This window comes from Peromyscus leucopus, chromosome 20 (assembly GCF_004664715.2).
Source record: "Peromyscus leucopus breed LL Stock chromosome 20, UCI_PerLeu_2.1, whole genome shotgun sequence".
Classification (NCBI taxonomy): Eukaryota; Metazoa; Chordata; class Mammalia; order Rodentia; family Cricetidae; genus Peromyscus; species Peromyscus leucopus.
The window spans coordinates 33524520-33547282 of NC_051080.1; the positions used below are offsets into that span (position 1 = coordinate 33524520).

The 22763-nt window shown below is 45.1% G+C and overlaps 1 protein-coding gene across 2 annotated transcripts in view; it reads right to left on the reverse strand.

Annotated features, from left to right (window-relative positions):
* Arhgap39 (Rho GTPase activating protein 39) overlaps positions 1–22763 on the reverse strand; it is a 105331-nt gene that overhangs the window by 33655 nt on the left and 48913 nt on the right. For both annotated transcript variants that reach the window (XM_028870993.2, XM_028870991.2), the window contains exons 2-3: positions 15122–15287; positions 2511–2930 (exon numbers count right to left, since the gene is read on the reverse strand). In XM_028870993.2, coding sequence (XP_028726826.1) covers positions 2511–2930; positions 15122–15207 — 506 coding nt within the window. In that variant the 5' untranslated portion in view covers positions 15208–15287. The remainder of the gene's footprint in view (positions 1–2510; positions 2931–15121; positions 15288–22763) is intronic.

A 22763-nucleotide genomic window follows, 5' to 3' on the forward strand; every position in this document is an offset into this window, starting at 1 on the left:
TGATACATAGAACATGTTAAATAATAAAAAGGAAGAGAAGACAGACAAAGGGAGTATACAGGGTTTAAGTTCAGGTGAAATTCCCCACAACAAATTAACTTCTGTAACAGAAGCAGACCCACAGTCCTACAAATGTGGTGGTGAAGAGGGAGGGACACGAAGATCAAGGGAAACGGGTGATAGAGGCACCCATCCCTCCCCTGGTTGTGATGTTCATGGTGCATACATATGCATGAGAATTTACCATAATGTATACACTAAATATGTGGGCCTCTTCCTCTGGATTTTCTCTCCATACAGAAGTTTCACATGGAAAGAAAGGATTCAAGCAGGACCCGAGGGCAGATGGTCAACGGATGTTAATCCTTGCCAAAAAATTCATTTCTTCTTTTTTTTAAAGATTTATTTTACTTTATGTGTGTGAGTGCATCTATATGTATGTGACCACATGTGTGCTTGGTGTTCAGCAAGGGCAGAAAAGGGTGTTGGATGCCCTAGAACTGGAGTGATGGATGGTTATGAACTACCACATGGGTACTGAGAATTGAACCTGGGTCCTCTGCGAGAGTAACAAGCGTTCTTACTCTATCCAGCCTCAAGATTTTGTTTCTTTATACCCTCTTGCTGGATCTTATTTGTGAATGTCTGTAAGGTTTTTTTTTGTTTGTTTGTTTTTGTTTTTTTTTTTTTTTTGTCTGTTTTTTAGGAGAGGATCTCACTAGGCTGACCTTGAACTCCTGGACTTACTTCAGCTTCTCAAGTGCGGGACTATACATAGGTCATAAACCTAACTTGTAGGAAGTCTGAATCCTACATCTCTGCCATGTCATCTCTTCTGGAAATTTCTGCTGGAGAACAAGGACTTCTGGCTGTCTTGCTCTGAATGTTCCATTGGGATGTTTCACAAACCCACTAGTCTGGCAACACAGAGTTCTTTCATGTGTCAAACACACATGGATACCACTGGGGTGATTAAACACAAGCTCAAGGATGTTTCAATGTAAGAAAATTAGGTTCAATAGAAGAAATATACATTATTAATAGACTGATGAAAGCCCACACCATCATATCAGAGAACCACACCCTTTCCTGGTAAGATCCCTGGAGAACAGAAACCAGAGGAAATTCCCTAACACGATGATCCTTATGAAAAGCCCAGTTATCCTCAGCAGAAAACTACTTGCTGGAGGGAGGCAGAATATAATCCTTGTGGACAGTCTGGTCTTCTTGGTCTTTAACTTCTCCACTGCCTGCCAAGCCATGCTATGCCCTACACCACTGTCTAGCTTCCACAGGCTACACCAGCTCCTTCATAGTGTCCCCTTCCCTGGCTGAGGCTCCAAACCTGACCTCTCTCTGGATTGGTCCTGGAGGGCCTAAAGTAGCACTCTCTGTGGTCAGCACCTCACAGTCTTACACTTCAAATGAGCCCATACTCTGAGAAAATCCAGCCTGCCCTGTCCCTTCCTTTCCAGTACTCTACTGTCCCTGAGATACAGCAGCTCCTGGAGGAAGTCCCATGCCTCAGTAGCTCCTTGCAAACCCAGGTTCTGTTTTTATTGCTATTTCTGGGGACACTGAAACAGCAAAAAATGTGACAGCAACACCTCAAAAAGACCCCCAATGCTCTTCAAGGCCAACTAGTATACCATAGCCTTATTTCCACCAGAAGAAAAAGGTTACAATGGCACCCACACACACACACACCAGCAGAGTCACACCTGGTGTGCTCCACAGCTGGAGACAGCTGGCTCAAGGGCTCCATTGCAGCCCATGTGCTTCCCCTGTTTGACCATGCAGACACAGTCCGCTGCCTGAGCCACGGTCTCTTCACCTGCTCAAGCAATGAACAGAAGGACTTCCTTCCTGGGGGAGCTGATTCCAGGAGAATCAGTTTGGCTCAGATACAAGCAGTGCCAGGAATATCATGGTCCTCCCCGGCTCCAGATGGGCTTTTTCAAAGGAAGGCAGCCCCTCCATCCCTCCTGCTGCAGGAATCAGAGGCCGTCCCTTCATTCTCCGTAAGTTACTCAGTACCCAAAGATACAACTATTAGCAGAAGTGTCCCCACTGAAGGTACATCCACAGCCTTCTGGAAAGGAGTGCAGGGGCTCCAAGGGTCTGGTTTTCCTCCTCGGTGCCTTTCTCTCCCTCCTTCCCTCTCGAGTTTGAATCAGGCTCTCACTTATCATAGGCTGACCTCATATCCTGATCCTTGGCTGCCTCTGCCTCCCAAACGCTGGGCTAACAGATGTGCAACACCACACCTGGCCTCACTTGACCTTCCCTTCCTCCAAGGCTTGGTTCACTTCCACAGGTGACTAATGACAGTCAATAAACCACAGAGGAAGTGGATGGCTGGCCTGCCTAATAATCTGGGCCCAGCAAAGACTTTAGAATCCTATTACTGGACAACTAACAGTCTTGCAAGCTACATGCAGTCCTCGGCCACCTCAGCCCTTCTCTTCTCAGAACCCTCCCCAACCCATTTCCCCGCCCTGCCTCCTCACCTGCTGCTCTCTTCCTTCGATGTGACCAAGGCTGTCGCCCGCCCGCTGCGAACTGGGAGCTCCTGTGCCCTTTCCTCGGGCTCGGGCTCCAGCGAGGAGCCGGTGCTCCCATCGCGGCTGCCCCTTCCCGGGCTGCTGTCTGCAGAGGCGCGCGGGGACTCGGTGTTCTGCTTCAGCGTCTGCAGTTTGGCCAGAGGGATGATGTCGCAGTTCTGTGGGCGATGCCACACCGTGCGCTGCGAGGCGGCGCTGTAGTAGTAGAAGCGCGACGTGTTGGGGTCAAAGAGCTCCCACCACTGGTCCTCGCTGGTGCGCTTGATGCGCACTCCGGCTGGGGGGTCCCACACACACTCCCCGGTGACCAGGTTGGCGTACATCCGTTCTCGAGTGCGCGGTTCGATGATCTCCACCCACTCCAACCTGCAGGGGACAAGGGAATCAACCAAGACCCCAGCTCTCACCTATATACTGGACAGGGGCTGCCACCAGCTGCTGAGTGCTCCTGCACCTGGTGCTATTTCCTAGGAACCCTCAGGGCAGTAGGACCACAAACTACTGCCCCTGTCTGGTCCTCAGCCTGCAGCCCTGTAATCCTTTTTCTTTCTAAAAATGTAAAGCACTCCAAACAAGGCCATGTTATCGAATACGAGTATGTCTGATATCAGGCTGTAAATGTTTAAAGACTGCTTCCAAGTTTTTGTTTATTTAAGGTTCCTTTTATTTTTATTTTTGGGTGTGCATGAGCGTATATGTGCAGTGCTCTAACAGGCCAGAAGGGGGCGGAGGCTCTCCCAGAGCTGGAACTACAGTCTGGAAGCCACTCAACATGAGTGCTGGGAGCCAATTCTAGAAGAACATCACTTACTCTTAACCACTGAACTGTCTCTTCAGCCTCCAGATTTCAAAGTTTTAAAGATGCAGTGGCCATGCTTCCACAATGCAGCTGCACTTGCATTAGGGCTGTGCGGCACATCACTAGAGCAGTGTTCTGGGGAAGGCCCTCCCTCTTTGATATAGGTCTGATTCTGTGGCCCAGAATGGCCTAAAATCTTGTAGCGATCCTCCTGCCTAAGCTTCCCAAGTGGTGAGATTACAGACATGAGCCACCATGCCTGGCTCTGAAAGTGTCTGAATGTAAATACAAAGTGAGTGTCAGGGAAGGCCTGCCACAATCCGTTATAAATAAAGCTGTACAGCCTTGTTTGCAAGCGATACATCCTCATAATCTGTGACTTCTGTAGGAAGTCACCAGACAGGAAAGCAAAAAGACAAGAGGTTGGAGGCTGGAGAGATGGCTCAGTAGTTAAGAGCACTTGTTGATCTCGTAGAGGACCAGCCCTGTTCCCGAGCACCCACATGACAGCTCACATCTGTCTGTCCAGTTCCAGGGGATATGATACCCTTTTCTGACATCCGTGGGTACCAGGCATGTATACAGTGCACAGACATACATGCAGGCAAAACACGCATACACATAAATAAATCAAAAAAGGGGGGGGTCATACAGGAATAGTGGAATTGGTGCAACTTTCCCACTCTTCTCCTCCTCCTGCTGTGTGTGTGTGTGTGGTTACAACTGTATGTATGTATGTATGTGAAGGTACATGCTCACACACCCCCAGCTTATTTGAGATAGAGTATCTCCCTGAACCTGGAGTTGGCTGTTCTGACTAGACTGTCCGGTCAGCCCTGGGGAATCCACTTATCTCCATCTACAGTGTTGGGTTAGAAGCACACATGCTGTGTCCAGCTTTTACGTGGGTGTAGAGGATCTGAACTCAGGTCCTCGCTTCACCACAGAGCCAGCTTCTCAGTCCACGACCTCTGTCTCTCTTTGAAGTGATCTGCTTTTTTTCAGACTTTGTAATGAAAAATTTCAAATGTGAAAACACAGCAAATGTAACAATGATTTCTACATATGTGGTTTTAATTTTTTGTGATTACTAATGTAGTCAAATACTTTTCTCAAACTCCTGAAAACCTCATAAGGAGCTGATATGTAAAATTACATGAAAAAAAAAAAACAAAAAAAAACCTCACAAGGAGCATAGTTTTTTCTTTACTGATCCACAGGAGCTTCCTTTGAAATGCGTGTTCTAGACAGACACTCTCTCAATGACGTGTCACGAGGGTCTACTTCGTGATTTGTCTTTTTATTCTCTTTTGAAGAAAACAAGTTTTAATCTTAACCAATTGACTTTATAAATCCTTCATGGTTGCTCCCTCTTCTTTCTGATTTAAGAAATCTGCTGTACTTGTAGGTCAAGCATATCCTCTTACAAACTGGCTTCTTGAAGTTTTATAATGTTGCCATTTATACTGAAGTCTTGGCTCTGCCTGAAGTGATTTTGTTTCTTGCGACATTTCATCTTGCTAAACAGTATCATTTCTTCCACGATGAACAAGAGCAACTCTGCCGGGTCCAGGTTTACAAGTGAATATTTCTGTCTGTCTGCAATCCTGTCTGGCTTTTCCGATCAGTCCAGCTGTGGCTCAGCAAGTACTTTTATTAGGGGAGCATAATAAATCAACAACCTTGGGGGCTGGAGAGATGGCTCAAAGGTTAAGAGCACTGGTTGCTCTTCCAGAGGTCCTGAGTTCAATTCCCAGCAACCACATGGTGGCTCATAACCATTTGTAATAAGATCTACATACATAATAATATATATAATAAAAATATCATTAAAAAATCAACAACCTTGGCCGGGCGGTGGTGGCGCACGCCTTTAATCCCAGCACTCGGGAGGCAGAGCCAGGCGGATCTCTGTGAGTTTGAGGCCAGCCTGGGCTACCAAGTGGGCTCCAGGAAAGGCGCAAAGCTACACAGAGAAACCCTGTCTCGAAAAACCAAAAAAAAAAAAAAAAAAAAAAAAAAAAATCAACAACCTTGTCGTGCTTTGGTTAGTATCTTTCTCCTATTTTCTTTTTTTTTTTCAGTGTGAGAGATGAACCTGGGGTTTTGCATGCAGTAAGCATGTATTTGCTGTCACTGAGCTATGTCTCAGTTTCTATTTCCCCTTTTCAAAGACAGACTTACTATGCAGTCCAAGCTAGCCTTAAATTCATAATCCTCTTGCTTCAACCTCCCAAAGAGCTGGTGTTACAGATTTGTGCCACTGTACCTAGCTCTAGGCTATTCTCTTTTAGACTACATTCATGTTTATTTGTGTGCATGTGTTTATTTGGGTGTTTGTTTGGAAGTCAGAGGACAACTTGTAGGAACTGGTTCTCCCCTTCTACCTTGTGAGTCCCTGGGATCAAACTCAGGTCGCTAGGCTTGGCAGTAGACACCTTTACCTACTGAGATATCCTGATAGTCCTACTTCTCGGCTATTCTTAACCTGTTTTTAATTCCTCATGAATTTTAGAATTGGCCTGCCAACTTCCATACACAACCCTGTTGGGATCTTTGTGACACCTGAATTGATACTACTGACTGACTCACAGAGAACAAAGACATCTTTGTGGCACTGACATCATCCAAAGTCCAAGGGCCTGAGTGCTGCGGCTCTCGTACACTCTTCTCTGGCTGTGTCCGACTGCTGATGCCTGTTCAACTCTCTGCAGTTACTCTTTGAAGCCTTTGTCCTCCAGCTCCCATATTCTTCGACTCTGGGGTTTCACACCTAGCACTCCAATGCTTGCACTGTAATTCACTTGAAAAGTCTCTTTCCTTGTGTCCTGGGTCACCACACTGGCCTAGCTCTCTCTCTTCTCCTACTAAAGGCTCGACCCTCCTGATACAATGCAGAACTCTCATGTTCTTAGCCAAGAGCAGTATACATACATCACTGTGAAGGTTTGAACGAGAATGGCCCCCATAGGGTCATGTTTGAATAATTGGTCCCCAGTTGGTGGAACTATTTGGGAAAGATTAGGAGTGTGGACTTGTGTCCTCGTAGGTGGAATCTGAGGTTTCAAAATTCCCAGTTAGCACCCCCCCTCCCCGCTTCATATCTGTGGATCAAGGTATAAGATCCTAAGACCTCCCAAATATGTCTTCTAGTCTGTATAGTCTGCCCCTCCTATACAGTGTGGGGATGACATTAATGCCACAGGCTTTAGGGCCCAAGCAGTGGTCACAGTCCCCCTACTTGGTGATTGAACTGGGGCTACCTTACAAAATATAGTTCTTCAATATTGGGCAATGGCTATAAAAATGTAGCTAATGAATGTTAAAGTTTCTCCCCCTCTTTTGTTTTTTGAGACAGGGTTCCCCTGTGTAGTTCTGGCTATCTTGGAAGTTGCTCCATAGACCAACCTGGCCTCAAACTCAAAGATCCACTTGCCTCTGCCTCCCAAGTGCTGGGGTTAAGTTGTACACCACCGCCGCCCAGCTGGATGTTTAAGTCTTACAGTGAGTTTGTTCCAGATGCCTGGCAGTTCCTGACCCACAGGCTGGAGGAGTATAATGCAGGGCCTGCCATGGCACAGGGCAACAGCTACAAGACAGGAACAAGGTAAGCAAAACAAAAGGACATTCTACATAATGCCTAGCTAGTCCTCAAAACTGTTACTGCTCAATGTATCCAAAGGGACACAGTGTCATGTGGGTTCTCGAGACACAAGGGACATCAGGTGAGATGGCCTCAGGTGAACAGACTGACAGAGAGATAGTGCTGACACTACTCAGGACACCTGTGAAGACACAGTGCCACGTCATCAAAACAAGCTTTAGCTGGGTGGTGGCAAATGCCTTTAATCCCAGCACTCTGGAGGCAGAGGCAGGTGGATCTCTGTGACTTCAAGGCCATCCTGGTCTACAAAGTTCCAGGACAGCCAGGGCTACACAGAAAAACCCAGTCTTGAAAAACCAAACCAAACCCCGCCCCCCCCAAAAAAAAAGGCCAGGCGGTGGTGGCGCATGCCTTAATTCCAGCACTCAGAAGGCAGAGGCAGGCGGATCTCTGTGAGTTCAAGGCCCTCCTGGTCTACAGAGTGAGATCCAGGAAAGGCACAAAGCTACACAGAGAAACTATATCTCCACAAAAACAAAAACAAAAAATCAAAAAAAACAAAATAAAACAAATAAAAAAAAAAACTTTAAATGTTCAGTTTCTATCTTATGAGTTTATGTAGTGAAGACAATCTACCTCCCCCCACAGCTGGAGCAGGGTCTGTTTGACCTGGGTTCTCTGGGTCAGGCACAGGAATAGAGGGCAGCAGGGAACCCATAAACGAGCCCCTCCAACACTGATGGGTGGCACTGGAGCTCAGCACTCCAAACCCAATCTCCTGCCAACCCCAACCAGCGGATATCTGGGTACTGGAGGTCTGGAGTGCAGGGTGAGGGTATCTTACAGTACAGATGCAGGGCTGTGGTGATTCCCCTCATCGGCTTAAAGCTGCGTCATTTCTGTAGCCTTTGGCGGAGATATCTCAGGGTGGCCCCAAGTACGTCTAGATGTCTGTACACTGGGGGGCTCATTCAAGAGTCTTAGGACAGTGGGAGGAACAGATGATGTGGATAAAGGCTCAGCATGAGTCGAAGAAGGTACAACATACCCATATACCAGGAGGAATATGTGCACTACCCTACCTTAGGGCCAAGACCCTCTGAGGCCACCCAGCTACAGGTCACTCACTTCTCTGCCCTGACTGTAAGGCTGCATTCACTCCATGTTCACCCCACATGTGGTCATCATTCAGAAGGTCTCAACTGGGCTGGGCAGTGGTGGCGCATGCCTTTAATCCCAGCGCTCAGGCAAACAGACACAGTAGGATCTCTGTGAGTTCGAGGCCAGCCTGGCCTACAAGGTGATTTCCAGGACAGCCAGGAAGGTCACACAGAAAAAGCCTGCCTCAAAAAACAACAAACAAACAAACATACAAAACCAAACCAAAACAAAAAAGAAGGTCCTGACCTTACGTAACATGAGCCCCTCTGGGGTCCCCAACTCTAAACTGAGGCTCCTGGCCCTCCTGACACAAGGATGGGGTCAGAGCAGAGATGCCAGCGACAATGCCAGCAATAGGCGACTAGTGTTCCTGTGTGAAGCCACTCCAAGTTTCCCATCACCAGTGACCCTCACGCCACTGTGACCCCCAGCGAGTGCAGACAAGCTGTACCGTGAGTTCAGCTGGCTCACAGACGGCCAGGTCACCTCTAGTCTCCTGTGCTCTCTGCCCAGCTAGTCTCTGATTGAAGCTGGAGAAAACTTTTAGGATTGGAATTGGGTCATCTTAACCTTAGACCCCTTCATGCCTGGCTGATGTCAGAGTGAACTCCCAGCAGAAATCACAACATTTAATTCCTAGACCTGACGGCTCACATTCTCTTCTTCAATCTGAAGCCCATGACACAGGCAGTGTACTTTGGATGGACACAAGCACGTGTTCATGGCAGAAAGAGTCTTCTCCACAGAGGTCATACCCTGGAACCATCACCCTCTAAGGTTCCTGTAGGCATGGACCCCAGTTTTACAGTGACAATTCTGGCCAACAAATAGCTCAGGACTTGGCTGGTGCTTCAGTGAAGAAAGATTTGCAGACAGAACACTGAAAAGGAAAATCAAGCACAGATCGAAAGACAGATGTGCACAGGGGACTCCATAGAGCTCCTGAAGTAGCGCCCTGAAGGTAATTGTCTTGGGCCTAGTATTCTCATGGAAGGTTGATAGGGAACAGGGTTGTAGCTTCTAGATATGGAGTTGTTAAAGAACCTGACAGGTAAGAGGGGCAGGGAATTGGGGAAGTAAGTAAGAAACAAGGCCACATAGATGCGGGGGCTGAACTTGCTATACACACTGACAAGGGCTAAGACAACCCAGCGGGTGAACTTGTCCCACCCTGTCAGCATAGCCTTTCTACAGCGATGATGTGGCAGGGAGCTGCCTACAGTGCTCTGGGAGACCTTAAGGCACCTCCTTCCTCTGGGTGACCTCTCCCCACCAACCTTCTCCCTAACCTATATTAGATTTTATCAAAGAAATCTTGGGTGACAAAAGAGAGCTATCGAGCACAGAATAATCTCTTAATCCCTAAAAGAAACAATTGTAAGTCTTAGTTTTGTTTAAAAAGCCCTTTCAAATGAATGCAAAGAATGGGGTTTTATTCCCTTTGTACTGCACTCCTGTGTGTGTGGGCAGAAGCCCGGCCCTTTAGGAACATTCTTGGCATCTCCTGGGGGGTGACATTCAATCAAGATACCCAGAGAATAAAAGGTAGATGAGGGTGGGGAGCCCAGGAGCTGACATCCAAAGCCAGGCGTGGGTGGGATCTAAAGATGTCCACAGTGAGTGGCTTCAGAAAAAAGGAGAGCCCAGTCTGGGAAACCCCATGAACTATGCGGACCCTGAGGAAAGGGAGGGACCCAGCAAGTGGTCACAGATATGTATAGGCCTTATGGGCAAGTTGCGGGGTGGGGGTGAGGGGACCATGAACTAAGGCAAGCAGCCTGTTCACAGGGTTGGAGTCGGGTGTGTAACAGACATTCTGTAGCAAGTGAAGTAGATAAGAAAAACTTGTTAGCTGTTTGAGAACTGCTCACTGTGCTTCCCAGCTAGCTAGGACTCAATCTCATAAGCTACAGGGAGGCACCAATGTTTAGCAGACTCCTACTGACTCAACTGGAGATATAGTGGGCAATGTTGATTTGGTGATAATGTTTAAAATCGATTTTGATGGAAAATAAGCCATATGGTATCTAAGGAGGAATGATAAAGATGATAATCATAAGTTGGGAAAAGGGGCATGGACACTTAAGGCCCTAATGGCACAGCAGGAAACAGACCCCTTCTGAGCCGCCCAGGTATTGGATGGAAGCATTCTGGCTCTGTGGAGGCAGCATGCCTTCTGTTCTTGCCCTAGAGAGGCTCCAAACAAGTCTCCCCAGATGAATATGAGGGCCAAGTACACAGAAGGTGAAGTGTACTAGGTGAAGGTTATATTCCCTGTTCTCCAGATTCTAATTGCGACAATTACATGGGAAAAAGGATAGTTTTTTCAGTGACTTTACTGTGACAGATACCCACATGCAGAAGAATGAGGCTGGTTTCTACTTTAGGCCAGACATAAACATTAATTCTATAGACAGATCAAAGACCTCACTATAAAAGCTAAAATTACAAAATGCTTAGAAGAAAAGATAGGGGTAAATTTTCACGATCTTGGAGAGGGGCTTGGTCCTGCCTCAACTGAATGTACCAGGCTTTGCTGACTCCCTATGGGAGGCTTTACCCTTTTGGAGGAGGGGATGCGGGGTGAGCTGGAGGGAAAGGGAGAAGGGATAAGATGGGGATCTGTGGTTGGTATGTAAAATGAATAAAAAATGTCTTAAATAAATAAAGAAGGAAAAATATTTTCAAGGTCTTGAATCAGCAGTATGTTCTTAAACATCACATCAAAGTGTGAGCTATAAGAAGCGACAGATAAGTTGGATTTCATCAAAGGTAAAACTTCTGTGCCAAAAACAATTAAACTAAAAAGTGAAAACAAAACCACATAATGTGAGAATACATTTGCAAAACATATATATCTGATAAGAAACTTAAATCCAGAACATAAAAAGAACTCATAATTCATAATAAAAAATAATTAAAATATGGGCAATAAAGCTGGGCAGTGGCGCCGCATGCCTTTAATCCTGGCACTCAGAGGAGGCAGAGACAGGTAGATTTCTGAGACTGAGGCCGGCCTGGTCTACAGAGTGAGTTCCAGGACAGCCAGGGGTACACTGAGAAACCCTGTCTTGAAAAACAAAACATACAAAGAAAGAAAGTATATTTTTTAGCTGAGTGTGGTGGTGAATATCTTTAATCCTAGCACTTGGGAGGCAGAAGAAGGTGAATATCTGTGAGTTCTAAGCCAGCCTGGTCTAGAAAGCAAGTTCCAGGACAGCCAGGGCTGTTACACAGAGAAACCCTGTCTAGAAAAAACAGAAAGAAAAATAGAAAAAAGTGTAGGCAATAACGATGGGACTTAGTTTAACAGAAGTCCATGTAGCATATGCCAGGCCAACCGGACCTCTAGCACCAAACTGAGTGTGGTGGAACATGCCTGTGATTCCAGCTCCTCAGGCAGGAGAACTGCAAGTTCAAGGGCAGCCTGAGCTATGTAGTGAAAATGTCCCAAAAACAACAAAAAAACAACTCACAACAAACAAAGGTCTAAAAGACCAAACCCAACAATGAGATAAGCAGCCAGGAGATACCGTGATTTCCATAAGGCTGAAGTGACCGAGAGGCTAAGGTTAACTGCACCTTCTGGAACAGAACGAGTTCCAGGACAGCCAGTCTTGAAAAAAATCCAAAGGAGAAAAGGAAACAAAACCAAACCAGTAACAACAAAGAAGAATTGCATTTCAGTCTACTTCCAGCTAGAATCCCCAACAGACTACCTGTCCATGGGGTCTATTTCAGCTGGGATTGGAGCAGATGGATTAATGGACAGGAAGCCTTTGTTGTCCCTGACAGACCTGCAGGCTGGAGAGATGGGAGGTTCACAGATTACTGAGGCAAGACTCCAGCCAGGATTGCTGGATGCCAGTGAAAAAACATGTAGATCCACACAGATTGATGAGGAATGTAAAAACCTTAAAACCTACAAAGAACAGCCATGAAACAGGAGAGGGCTTCTTCATCAGCACACAAAACTCCAGGGGAAAAGTGACATGTATCTAACGTATCTGCCAAGAAAACCCACCAAAACCAACACAAGCTGCGTGGGAACACAAGCCCAGACAGAGGCAAACCCTATGGTATCTCCAACAGGCATTGATCTCCATAGTGAGCAGGAGCCTACACACCAGAAAAGCCAAAGCAGCCTACCTAAGAGAAGACATTTCCAGCAGACAGACGGAGGAGCTGGAAGCTCAGTTCCATCAGGAGTGTGAAGACGACACTAAATCCACAGGCAATGAACCACTTGGCTAGGAGGAGTCCTCTGGCCAGAGCAGGGTGTCAGTGAGAAGGAATCAATAGAGAGCACAACCAAGAATGTCTGCCTCCATAGGCAAGCTGGATACACAGACAATGGAGCCACAGGAGCCTTGAGAGGAATGAGCATGTCCACACTGCATGGCCCAGATACAGATTCAGTGGCTTACCTGCAGGGCCTGTGTACACTATGTGCAATAGGGAAACTAGGGACACCGCTATGGGAGTGACCAACTACCCAGACTGCGCCATGTGAGGAAGAGCGAACAGCTAGGACCAGGGGAAGGCCTGGAAGCTGCACAACAGCCGCCATCATGACATCATCGAGTATAGCCGGAACGTGTCAATGGTGGTGCACACCTTTAATTCCAGCTCCCAGGAGGTATGGGCAGGTGGATGTCTGAGTGCAAGGGCAACCAGGACTTCACAAAGAGAGTCTGTTTCAAAAAACCAACTCAACAACCAAATGAAGAAGCCAATGGAAGTACATGGGTTAACTAAAGTACCCCCAGTGCCATAAAACTCTCAGAATATGATCAGACAGTGAAGTCTCAGAAAAGGGAAAGGCAGTCTTTAATAAGGTACCAAGAAATTGGGTCACAGCTGGTCATAGCGGCGTACATCTTTAATCCCAGCACTTGGGAGGCAGAGCCAGGCGGATCTCTGATTTTGAGGCCAGCATAGTCTACAGAGTGAGTTCCAGGAAAGCCAGGGATACAAAGAGAAACCCTGGCTCAAAAAAAACAAAACAAAGGGAAAAATGGGGTCATATTTGGAGTCCAAAAGTCAGGTCTACACTTCATGCCATACTTGAGAACAGACTCTAAACTGATGCGCTCTATGGGCTGGGCAGGACTCAGTGGTGGAGCATTTGTGGAACATTCATGAGGCCCTGCATTTAACTCACAGAAGAAAAGAAAACAATAAAAGCTGGTACTGGAAAACTAAGTAAAAGATAAAAGAAAGTCTTAAAATCAAGCGTGACATATATAGGAGGGTATATTGGTCTACTGTCAGAGGCCTAAAATCTAAGCTGCACAAAGACACAGCCCTCTCAGTACTGAATCCTCTAAGGGGTTGTTAGACTGTGGTGGGTATACACATAAGCCCTGGTTTTATTATTGTTGTTTATTAATTTTATTTTATTTTTATGTGTATGGGTATTTTGTTTAAATATGCTTGTGAACCATGTATGTGCAGTACCTGCAGAGGCCAGAAGACAGTTTTGCATCCCCTGGAACGGGAGTTATAGATGGTTGTGAGCAGACATGTGGGTGCTAGGAATCGACCTTGGTCCTCTGGAAGAGTAGCCAGTGTTCTTAACTGCTAAGCCATTTCCCATCCACTTTTTTTTGTCTTTTGAGACAGAGTCTTATGTATCCCAGGCTGACCTCAAACTTGCCACGCAGTTGAAGATGACCTTGACTTTCTGACCCTCCTGTCTCCGATTCCCCATCCTAGATAACAGGCTTGCACCACTAGCCCACTCTGTGCAACACTGGCGATTCAATCCAGGGTTCTGTGTGTCAGGTAAGTAACTCTAACCAGAGGAGTCCAAGGTACTTTTATGTTGGTTAAGGGCACAAAAGCCACGGAAAGGCTATAGAAACCACCTAAGTTAGAAAAGGCTAGGGAGAGTCAGAAGGCAGAGGCTGGTAGAACTGGCAGAATTCTATACTATACAGGTGTGGAAAGTGCTATAAAAACAATAGGGAATTGGCTGGCACTATGGTTCAGTGTGGCAGGGGTGATCAAAGCCTTGGGTCAACATCAGATCTGATCTGTGATATGTGTCCTGGCTATATGAATCACTTGACAGACACAGAGTCAAGGATTAAAGGCCTAAGGCACAACACATGTGGCCTGTCCAGACGTAACTGAGAAAGGACGGGTGACTGACTAACAACTCAGGGCAGGAACTCATGAACATTCCTGGGACTGTTCTTATCTTTTTTTTCCCTGTAAGTGTGGAATTATTTCCAGATAAAAAGCTTGAAAATTAGAAAAATAAAAATGAGGTGTGACTACTGATATCTATGTGGATTGATGCCCGGAGGGCCTGAGGAATTGGGCCCAGTTCATCAGTCCAGCCGAAACATCAAAGTTCCTGAACAGGGATGCACTGGCCTCTAGCCAGTGTGCAGGTATGACTGCAATGAGTGCCTGTGCTGAGCACACTGGACCACAGAGACAGAAGCAGGAGTAAACACTGGCGAGTGCTGTGGATATTGCTCTATATAAATAAAACACTGGCCAGTGACCAGGCAGGAAGTATAGGCGGGACGAGGAGAGAGGAGAATTGAGGGAACAGAAAGAAGGAGGGGAGACACTGCCAGCCACCGCCAGGACAAACAGCATGTAAAGACACCAGTAAGCCATGGGCCACGTGGCAAGGTATAGATTTATAGAAATGGGTTAATTTAAGATGTAAGAACAGATAGCAAGAAGCCTGCCACGGCCATACAGTTTATAAGTAATATAAGTGTCTGAGTGATTATTTTATACTTGGATTTTTGGACTGCGGGGCTTGGTGGAACCTGGAGAGAAGGTCTCCAGCAACAGGTGAGGCCCTCTGAGAAGGCATGTGTAAGTGGGCAGCCACATACACATGACTGGGAGAACTACCAGGGGTGTGCCAAGAGCCCTGGAACCACATTGCCTTTTCTGTGAAGGGTTGTTCCCTCCCACTGCCCCAGGGCCTGGACCACTCGTCAGGAGTGGACATTGCCTCCTTACCTGGTACTCGACCCTGGAATCCTGGGCTCCTGCTCATCGACATGGTGGCTTCTGCATTCATAATCCTGTGTCTGTGACATTGCCATCTGCTTCTTAGTGCTGAGGTGAATAGTTGTCAGAGGACCATCAGGTTGCCTCCTCCAGCATCAGACAGGAAGAAGACACACTAGAGAGAAAAGAAGTGGCTAAGTGCTGATAGAAAATCCTGGTATCAGGTGATAGCCCACACCACAAACAAGAATTACAGCAGGCAGCTGGCTCAAATGGAAAGCAATCTCCAATCCTCAAAACTCCCCAGGGAGGCCACTCCCAGGGAAGTGCTCTTAGCACCCAGCCATCTTCTTATACATAGGGAGTACCTGCTGGCTAACTCCCACTGCTGAGACTCCATTTGGGCCAGGGTAGGTGCACATGACCCCAAGAACTGCAAAGCTAGAGGATGCACTGGACTACCCAGGCTCACTTGGACCCCCAGCTCAGGATGCCACCCCATAGAGGGAAGTTGTTGTGGAGATGAAAGGTGAGCATAATATACACAAAACACAGGCTATGCCCCATGCAGAGCAGGGCTTGGACATGTGAGGCACACACAGATTTCCTGTGACAGTGAACAGGCTCTCTCATAAACATACTGTGCTGACTAGAGATGCACTTGGAAAGGGACCCTTGACCCTATGCTCATTCAAGATCTAAAGCAGTCCATGCTGTAAATTCGAATGCTGAAAAAAACTGAGCTTTTAGGAGAAAACTTGGTTTTACAGAGAGCACAATCTCTGAGACAGTCACAAAACCAGTTCACAAAGACTATAATAAAGTTGAGACTGAGAATACCTATTTATTAAGAAACCAAGAGTAGACTGGGTATGGTGGCCCATGCCTTAATCCCAGCACTCAGGAGACAGAGACAGGCAGATCTCTGTGAGTTAGAGGACACCTGGTCTACAGAGTGAGTTCCAGGCCAGCCAGGGCTACAAAGTGAGATCCTACAGAGAGAGAGAGAGAGAGAAAGAGAGAGAAGAGGGGGAAGAAGGGAAAAGGCTAACTCAAAATGAAAAGCATTTGCTACACAGAACATCCACAGGTATGGCACACTAAACATACAAAAAACCCTACAGATGAAGAGATAAGGAAGGATAGATAAAGCAGCAGAAAGTAGACAGCAATCATGGAAATGGCTCAGTTCCATTCTTCAGAGAAGTGCTCATTAAAGGCATAATATGATAGAAAGCATCCAGCAAACTTACTAAAACAGGGAAAATAAAAACTACTAAGTGCTGGCAAGGACAAGGAAAAGAGCACTTACATTCTACTGCTAGGTTCTGAAGGGGTTACCGACTCCAGATGGTGACTCAACACTATTCCCTAAAGAACACCTGCATCCACCTGACCCAAGGCATCCTTAGAATGGAGGCTGCAACTGTTCACAGAGGCCGCTGTGACAATGCCAGCAGTACTGTCCCAACAGACACGGAAGAGGCACTCCAAGTGCACCCCAATTCCTCAGCACACACTGGGGTTTCCTTCCATAAAGTTCAGAAGCAGTTGCTGCTACTGGAATCAGAACCAACAGGCTCTGGACCAGACAGGGCCAGGACGGGACCAGGGGCTGCCTGCTGTCTCCAGCCAAGGCACTGCTGCCATGGTGCTGGCTGGGGAAGCCCACAGAGCTGTAAGCAGCTGCGTTCACCTCTCTCTACACGCCCCATCACACCAAAGCCTACAGCCCTGTGAGCAGAGTATCAGCGGGCAGCGTCTCCTTACTCTCCAACACCTCCCAAGCGGCGATAGGATCAGGCCCTCCTTCACATCCAAGACAGTCCATGGACACTAGCCGCTAATTAAGAAGAAATTTGAAAAGATTCAAAGTACCAGGTAAGCCTGGAGAAGTGGCACATGCTATAACCCAAACATCTGGATGGATGGATGGATGGATGGATGGATGGATGGATGGATGGAAGGAAGGAAGGAAGGAAGGAAGGAAGGAAGGAAGAAAAAAAGAAGGAAGGGAGGGAGAAGGAAAAGAAAAGGGAACCATTATGACAGAGAACAATGAAATTCAGAAAATCATTAGGTCATTCCTTAAAAACACATTTTATTAAACTGGAAATCTAAAAAAAAAAAGTATGAATTTCTAGGTATATGACCTAGCACATTTAAACTAAGATGAGATAAACAATTTAAATAGATCTAGCAAAAGCAAGGATCTGGAGAGATGGCCCAGCAGTTGAGAGCACTAGCTCTTCTCTAGAGAACCCTGGTTTGATCCTTGGTACCACATAGTGGCTAGCAGCCATTGCAGCTCTAGTTACAAGGGCCTCAGTGGGAACTACATGTAGTATACACACATGCAGGCAAAACCCCATACACATAATACATAAAAATTAATTAATTAATTAAAAAGATTAAAAATCTCCAAAATAAAAAAGCTCATGGCCTGAGAGATTCACTGGGGGAATTTTACCCGATCTTCAAAGAAAAACTACCTATGCTTCTCAAATTAGTTCTTAAGCTAGCAAGACAGCTATGCTCGCCACCAACACCACACCAGTCTATAACACAGGAAAAGGAAAGGATAGAATACAACCAAACTCTTTATAAAGCTAGCATTACCATGACACAATATCAACACCACCAATAAAAGAAAATTATAGACCAATTCCCTGGGGAGCAGAGATGCAAATATTCTCAACAAAAATACTTGCAAACTGAATTCAAGAACTGTGGGGAGCGGAGAAAGCCCTGACGGAATAGGTAAAGAATGGATAAAGTTCTGAGTGAATGAGTACTGTTGACATGGGCACAGCATGTCAAGGACAAATACCTTCCGTGGGTCAAGCTTGCAATGGGAAAGCCTTCCTCTGGTTCAAGTATGAGCTTATGAACGACTGACCAAGTGTGCAAAAACTAGCAAGCCCAGTTTACTCCCCCAGGATGTTTACAGGCCCCATGTCTACAGAGACTGACTGCCTATGGAGACTGCTAACTCCTCCCCCCTGGGCTGGACATAGAAAACAGGCTGAAATTTTGCATTATGGTTCGTGGTTGGCCCGCCGATCTCAGCTGTTTTGTACATGTATCTGTGTATCTTTCCTTTCTTCATTCTCTCACCGCCCCAGTAGGTTTCTGAGACCCAAGATGCTCAGGCCATGGTAAAGAACACATCAAAAAGATCATTCTTTTTTATAAAGTTGCTTTATTCCAGAGAGGCTGGGATTACTCAATAGATGCAAATCAATAAATGCTATAAATTACATAAATGATCAAGGACATAAATCATATCATCATCTTGATAGACAAAGAAAAAGCTTTTGATAAAAATGCCAACATCTTTTCTTGATAGAAGTCCTGAAGAAACTCAGAAGAGAGGGACATATCTCAACATAATAAAGGCTATAGCCAACACTATATTAATAAGTGAAAAAGTTTTTACATTAAAATCAAGAGCAAGAAAATACATTTTCTCCACTTACACTAATATAGTACTGGGAATACTAGTTAAAAAGCAGTAAGGCAAGAGAAGAAACAAAAGGACATAAGTAGGAAGGAAAGAAGTCAAAGCATCCTTATTTGCAGATGGTCTGAGTCTGTAAACAGGAGACCCTGAAGACCGTGAGAATTTATAAAAACTTTCAGTAAAGTAGCAGGGCACAAAGCTGACATAAGATCAACAGCCTTCCCAACCAATGACAAATACACTGAGAGAGAAGGAAGGAAAACAATTCTATTCACAACAGCCTTAAAACAAACAAAACCTTGAAATAAACCTAATTAAGGACGAGAAAAACCTCTAACATGAAACGTTTAATACAGTGAAGAAAATGAGAAAGACACCAGACACCAGACGAAATCCCATGCTCATGAACCAGAAGATTATTGTGGAAATGGCCATCTACAAAAGCAATCTACACATTCAATGCAATTCCCATGAAAGTACCAGCACCATTCTCATCTCAACACACAGAAAACAATATTAAATTCCATAAGCACAGAAGAATTCAGATAGCCAAAGCAGTCCTAAACAAAAGGACACTGCTGGAAGACCACCATACTTGACTTCAAGTCATACTAAAGAGCTGTAGTAATCAAACCAGCATGGGGCTAATAAAAAAAAAAAAAAAAAAAAACCCAGACACACACAGAGATCAATGGAATAGAATTAAGGACCAAGATATAAGATGGGTCCTTAGGCACCAATTTAGATGAGGATATAGTGATCTAGGACTTGGGTAGACAGTCACCAATTTTAGGATATCCAAGTACAGATAGGAGAAAAGAATATCTTCAACAAATAGTACTGGGAAACTAGATCTTTCTTTCACTTTGCACAAAAACCAACTCTAAATGGATCAAAGATGTCAACATAAAACCTGAAACTCAAACTGCTAGAGAAAACAATATATAGGAAAACACTTCAAGATATGTGAATAGCTAAGAACTTTCTTTCTTTCTGTCTTTTTTTTTTTTTTTTGGTTTTTCGAGACAGGTTTCTCTGTGTAGCTTTCGAGTTGTCCTGGAACTCACTTTGTAGATCAGGTTGGCCTCAAACTCACAGAGATCTGTCAGCATCTGCCTCCCAAGTGCTGAGATTAAAGGTATGCACCACCATCAACCAGCCAAGAACTTTCTAAATAGAAGAAATGCAAATTTTTTTTATATTTATTTTTATATTTGAAATTTTATGTGTGTGCATGTGAGTGTGTATGTATGTGTGTACATGTGAGTACAGATGCCTGTGGAGGACAGAGGGGTTATTTCTCTTAGAAACAGAGTTATAGATGGTTGTATGGCACCTGACGTGGGTATTGGGAACCAAACTCAAGTCTTCTGGAAAATGAGCTAATTACTCTTAACAGCTGGGTCATCTCTCCAGCCACAGAAATACAAATTGTTAGTAAACACTTTACAGGTGTTCAACATCCTTATCTATCAGGAAAATGCAAATTAATAATATGTTGTGGGATGCTCTTTCTGTATGTTGTAAATATGTTGCTTTCAATGTTTAATAAATAAAGCTGCTTTGGCCTATGGCAAGGCAGGATAGAGCCAGGCGAGAAATCCAAACAGAGATACAGAGAGAAGACGGGTAGAATCAGGGCAGAAACCATCCAGCTGCCCAAGGAACAAGATAACAGCAGACTGGTAACACCACAACCACGTAGCAAAATATAGATGAATAGAAATGGGTTAATTTAAGATGAAAGAGCTAGCTAGCAATAGGCCTGAGCCATAGACCATACCGTTTGTAATTAACATCAAGCCTCTGAGTGATGATTACAAAATGGCTGCTGCCGGGCGAGATCCGATGGGACCGAGAAACTTCCAACTACAATATATTTTGAGAGTCTATCTGATCTTAGCATGGCTGTCACGGAGGAAACAGGAGACAACAAATGCTGGTGAGAACGTAGGAAAAGAGGAATGCTTATCCACAGTCAGTGAGAATTTAAATTGGTGCAGCCACTGTGAAAATCATTGTGGAGGTTTCTCAAAAAGCTAAAAGTAGAACTACCAAACGACCCAGTTACATCACACCTGGGCACAGACCCAAAGGACTCTATATCCTACTACAGAGATACTTGCAAGTCCACGTTCACTGTCACTCTAGTCACAGTCTAGAAAACACAATCAGTCTACATACCTGTTAGATAACCAATGAATGGATCATGAAAATGTGGCACCCTGTGGAATGCAATGACGTTTACTCAGTTGTAAAGAAATATGAAGTTTGGGGCTGGAGAGATGGCTCAGAGGTTAAGAGCACTGGCTGTTCTTCCAAACGTCCCAAGTTCAATTCCCAGCAACCACATAGTGGCTCTTTTTTCACCCTTTACTCAATTGTAAAGAAATATGAAGTTTGGGGCTGGAGAGATGGCTCAGAGGTTAAGAGCACCGACTGCTCTTCCAGAGGTCCTGAGTTCAATTCCCAGCAACCACATGGTGGCTCACAACCATCTGTAATGAGATCTGGTGCCCTCTTCTGGCCTGTAGGCAGACATGCAGGCAGAACACTGTATAAGTAAATAAATAAATAAATCTTAAAAAAAACAAAGAAATATGAAGTTTGTAAAAGAAAGGATAGGACTTAAAATACACTGAGATAGGTAGCCCAGGCCCAGAAAGACATATGCTATATGTTCTCCTCATATGAAAACCCCAGCTTTGAATGTCTGGATTTGTATGTTTAATTCGGAGTGCCTGTGGAGGTCAAGAAGCCAAAAGGGCCCAATGAGATGGGGAGAAGAAGTCTGGGGTGGGGGTGTAGAACACACATGATATTAGAGTAGGTGGGGGAAATATAGGAGATGGGAAGGTCTAAGCATGAATGCAGGCAAGGGACTAAGGAATAGGAGAGGGCTCGGGGAGGGTTAACCAAGACTAAGGATGTATGAAAAGGCCTTATGGTAATCTACTACCTCGTAAGCTAATTTAAAATAGATAATTTTCAAAAAGAGAGTTTGGATGGAGGCACCCTGCGAGAATGAAGAATGCTGCTCCCAGAAACCAGAGGTTATTAAATGAAAATCTAAGTGTTCTTATGGTGAGATGGGAGACAGAGGCAGGAGAATCTTTAGAGGCTCAAGAGCCAGCTGGCCTGGCATATGCAGTGACCAACAGAGAGACCATTTCAAACACAGTGGAAGGCATGCGCTAATACTTCAAGCTGCCCTTTGACCTCCACATGCTCAGAGGCATGCGCACAGATATACAAAAAAGAAAGTCAGTATTCACTGGACTTGGTGTTTTATATATAATCTTAGCACCTTGCAGGTAGGAGCAGGAGGAGGATTATGAGCTCCAGGTAAACTTAAGGCTACAAAGAAAGATCCTTTTTTTCCTTTCTTTTTCTTTCTTTCTTTCTTTCTTTCTTTCTTTCTTTCTTTCTTTCTTTCTTTCTTTCTTTCTTTCTTTCTCTCTCTCTCTCTCTCTCTCTCTCTCTCTCTCTCTCTTTCTTTCTTTCTTTTAGGTCAGCTGTTGGTTCCTTATCAATCCCGTGTGCTAGGTTGAAGACATTCCCTTGAATATTGTTACTTTTTGAATCAGGAAACAATAGTGGATTTTGTAAAACGTTTTTGTTTATTGATATTATTATTTCTGGATAACAACTGAATTCCAGCAATTTGTGTACCTCTATATGAATGGAGAGGTCAGAAGGAACATTTTGGTATCTTCCTCCATCATTCTCCACCTACTCCTCCGAGGCATGGTCTCTGAACATGGAGCTCACATTTCCTCTGCTAGGCTGGAAGCCAGCAAGACCCTGCTCTGCTCTCGTCTTTATGCACTTCTAAGTTGGGGTTACAGGTGTGTGGATGCCTGGCTTGTTGTCTGAGTACTGGGACCCGAACTCTGGTTCTCATGATTGCACAAGTGCTCTTAACCACTGAGCCATCTCTCCAGGGCCCCATCAATAAATTCCTATTAAACTAAACACATCGGGTTGGGGATTTAGCTCAGTGGTAGAGCGCTTGCCTAGCAAGTGTAAGGCCCTGGGTTCAATCCTCAGCTCAGAAAAATAAATAAATAAATAAATAAATAAATAAATAAATAAATAAATAAATAAATAAACACATCATTCCTTGTAGAAGCCTAAGTAGCTATGATGTATATTCTTTCATTTTATATATTCTTGAATTCATCTGCC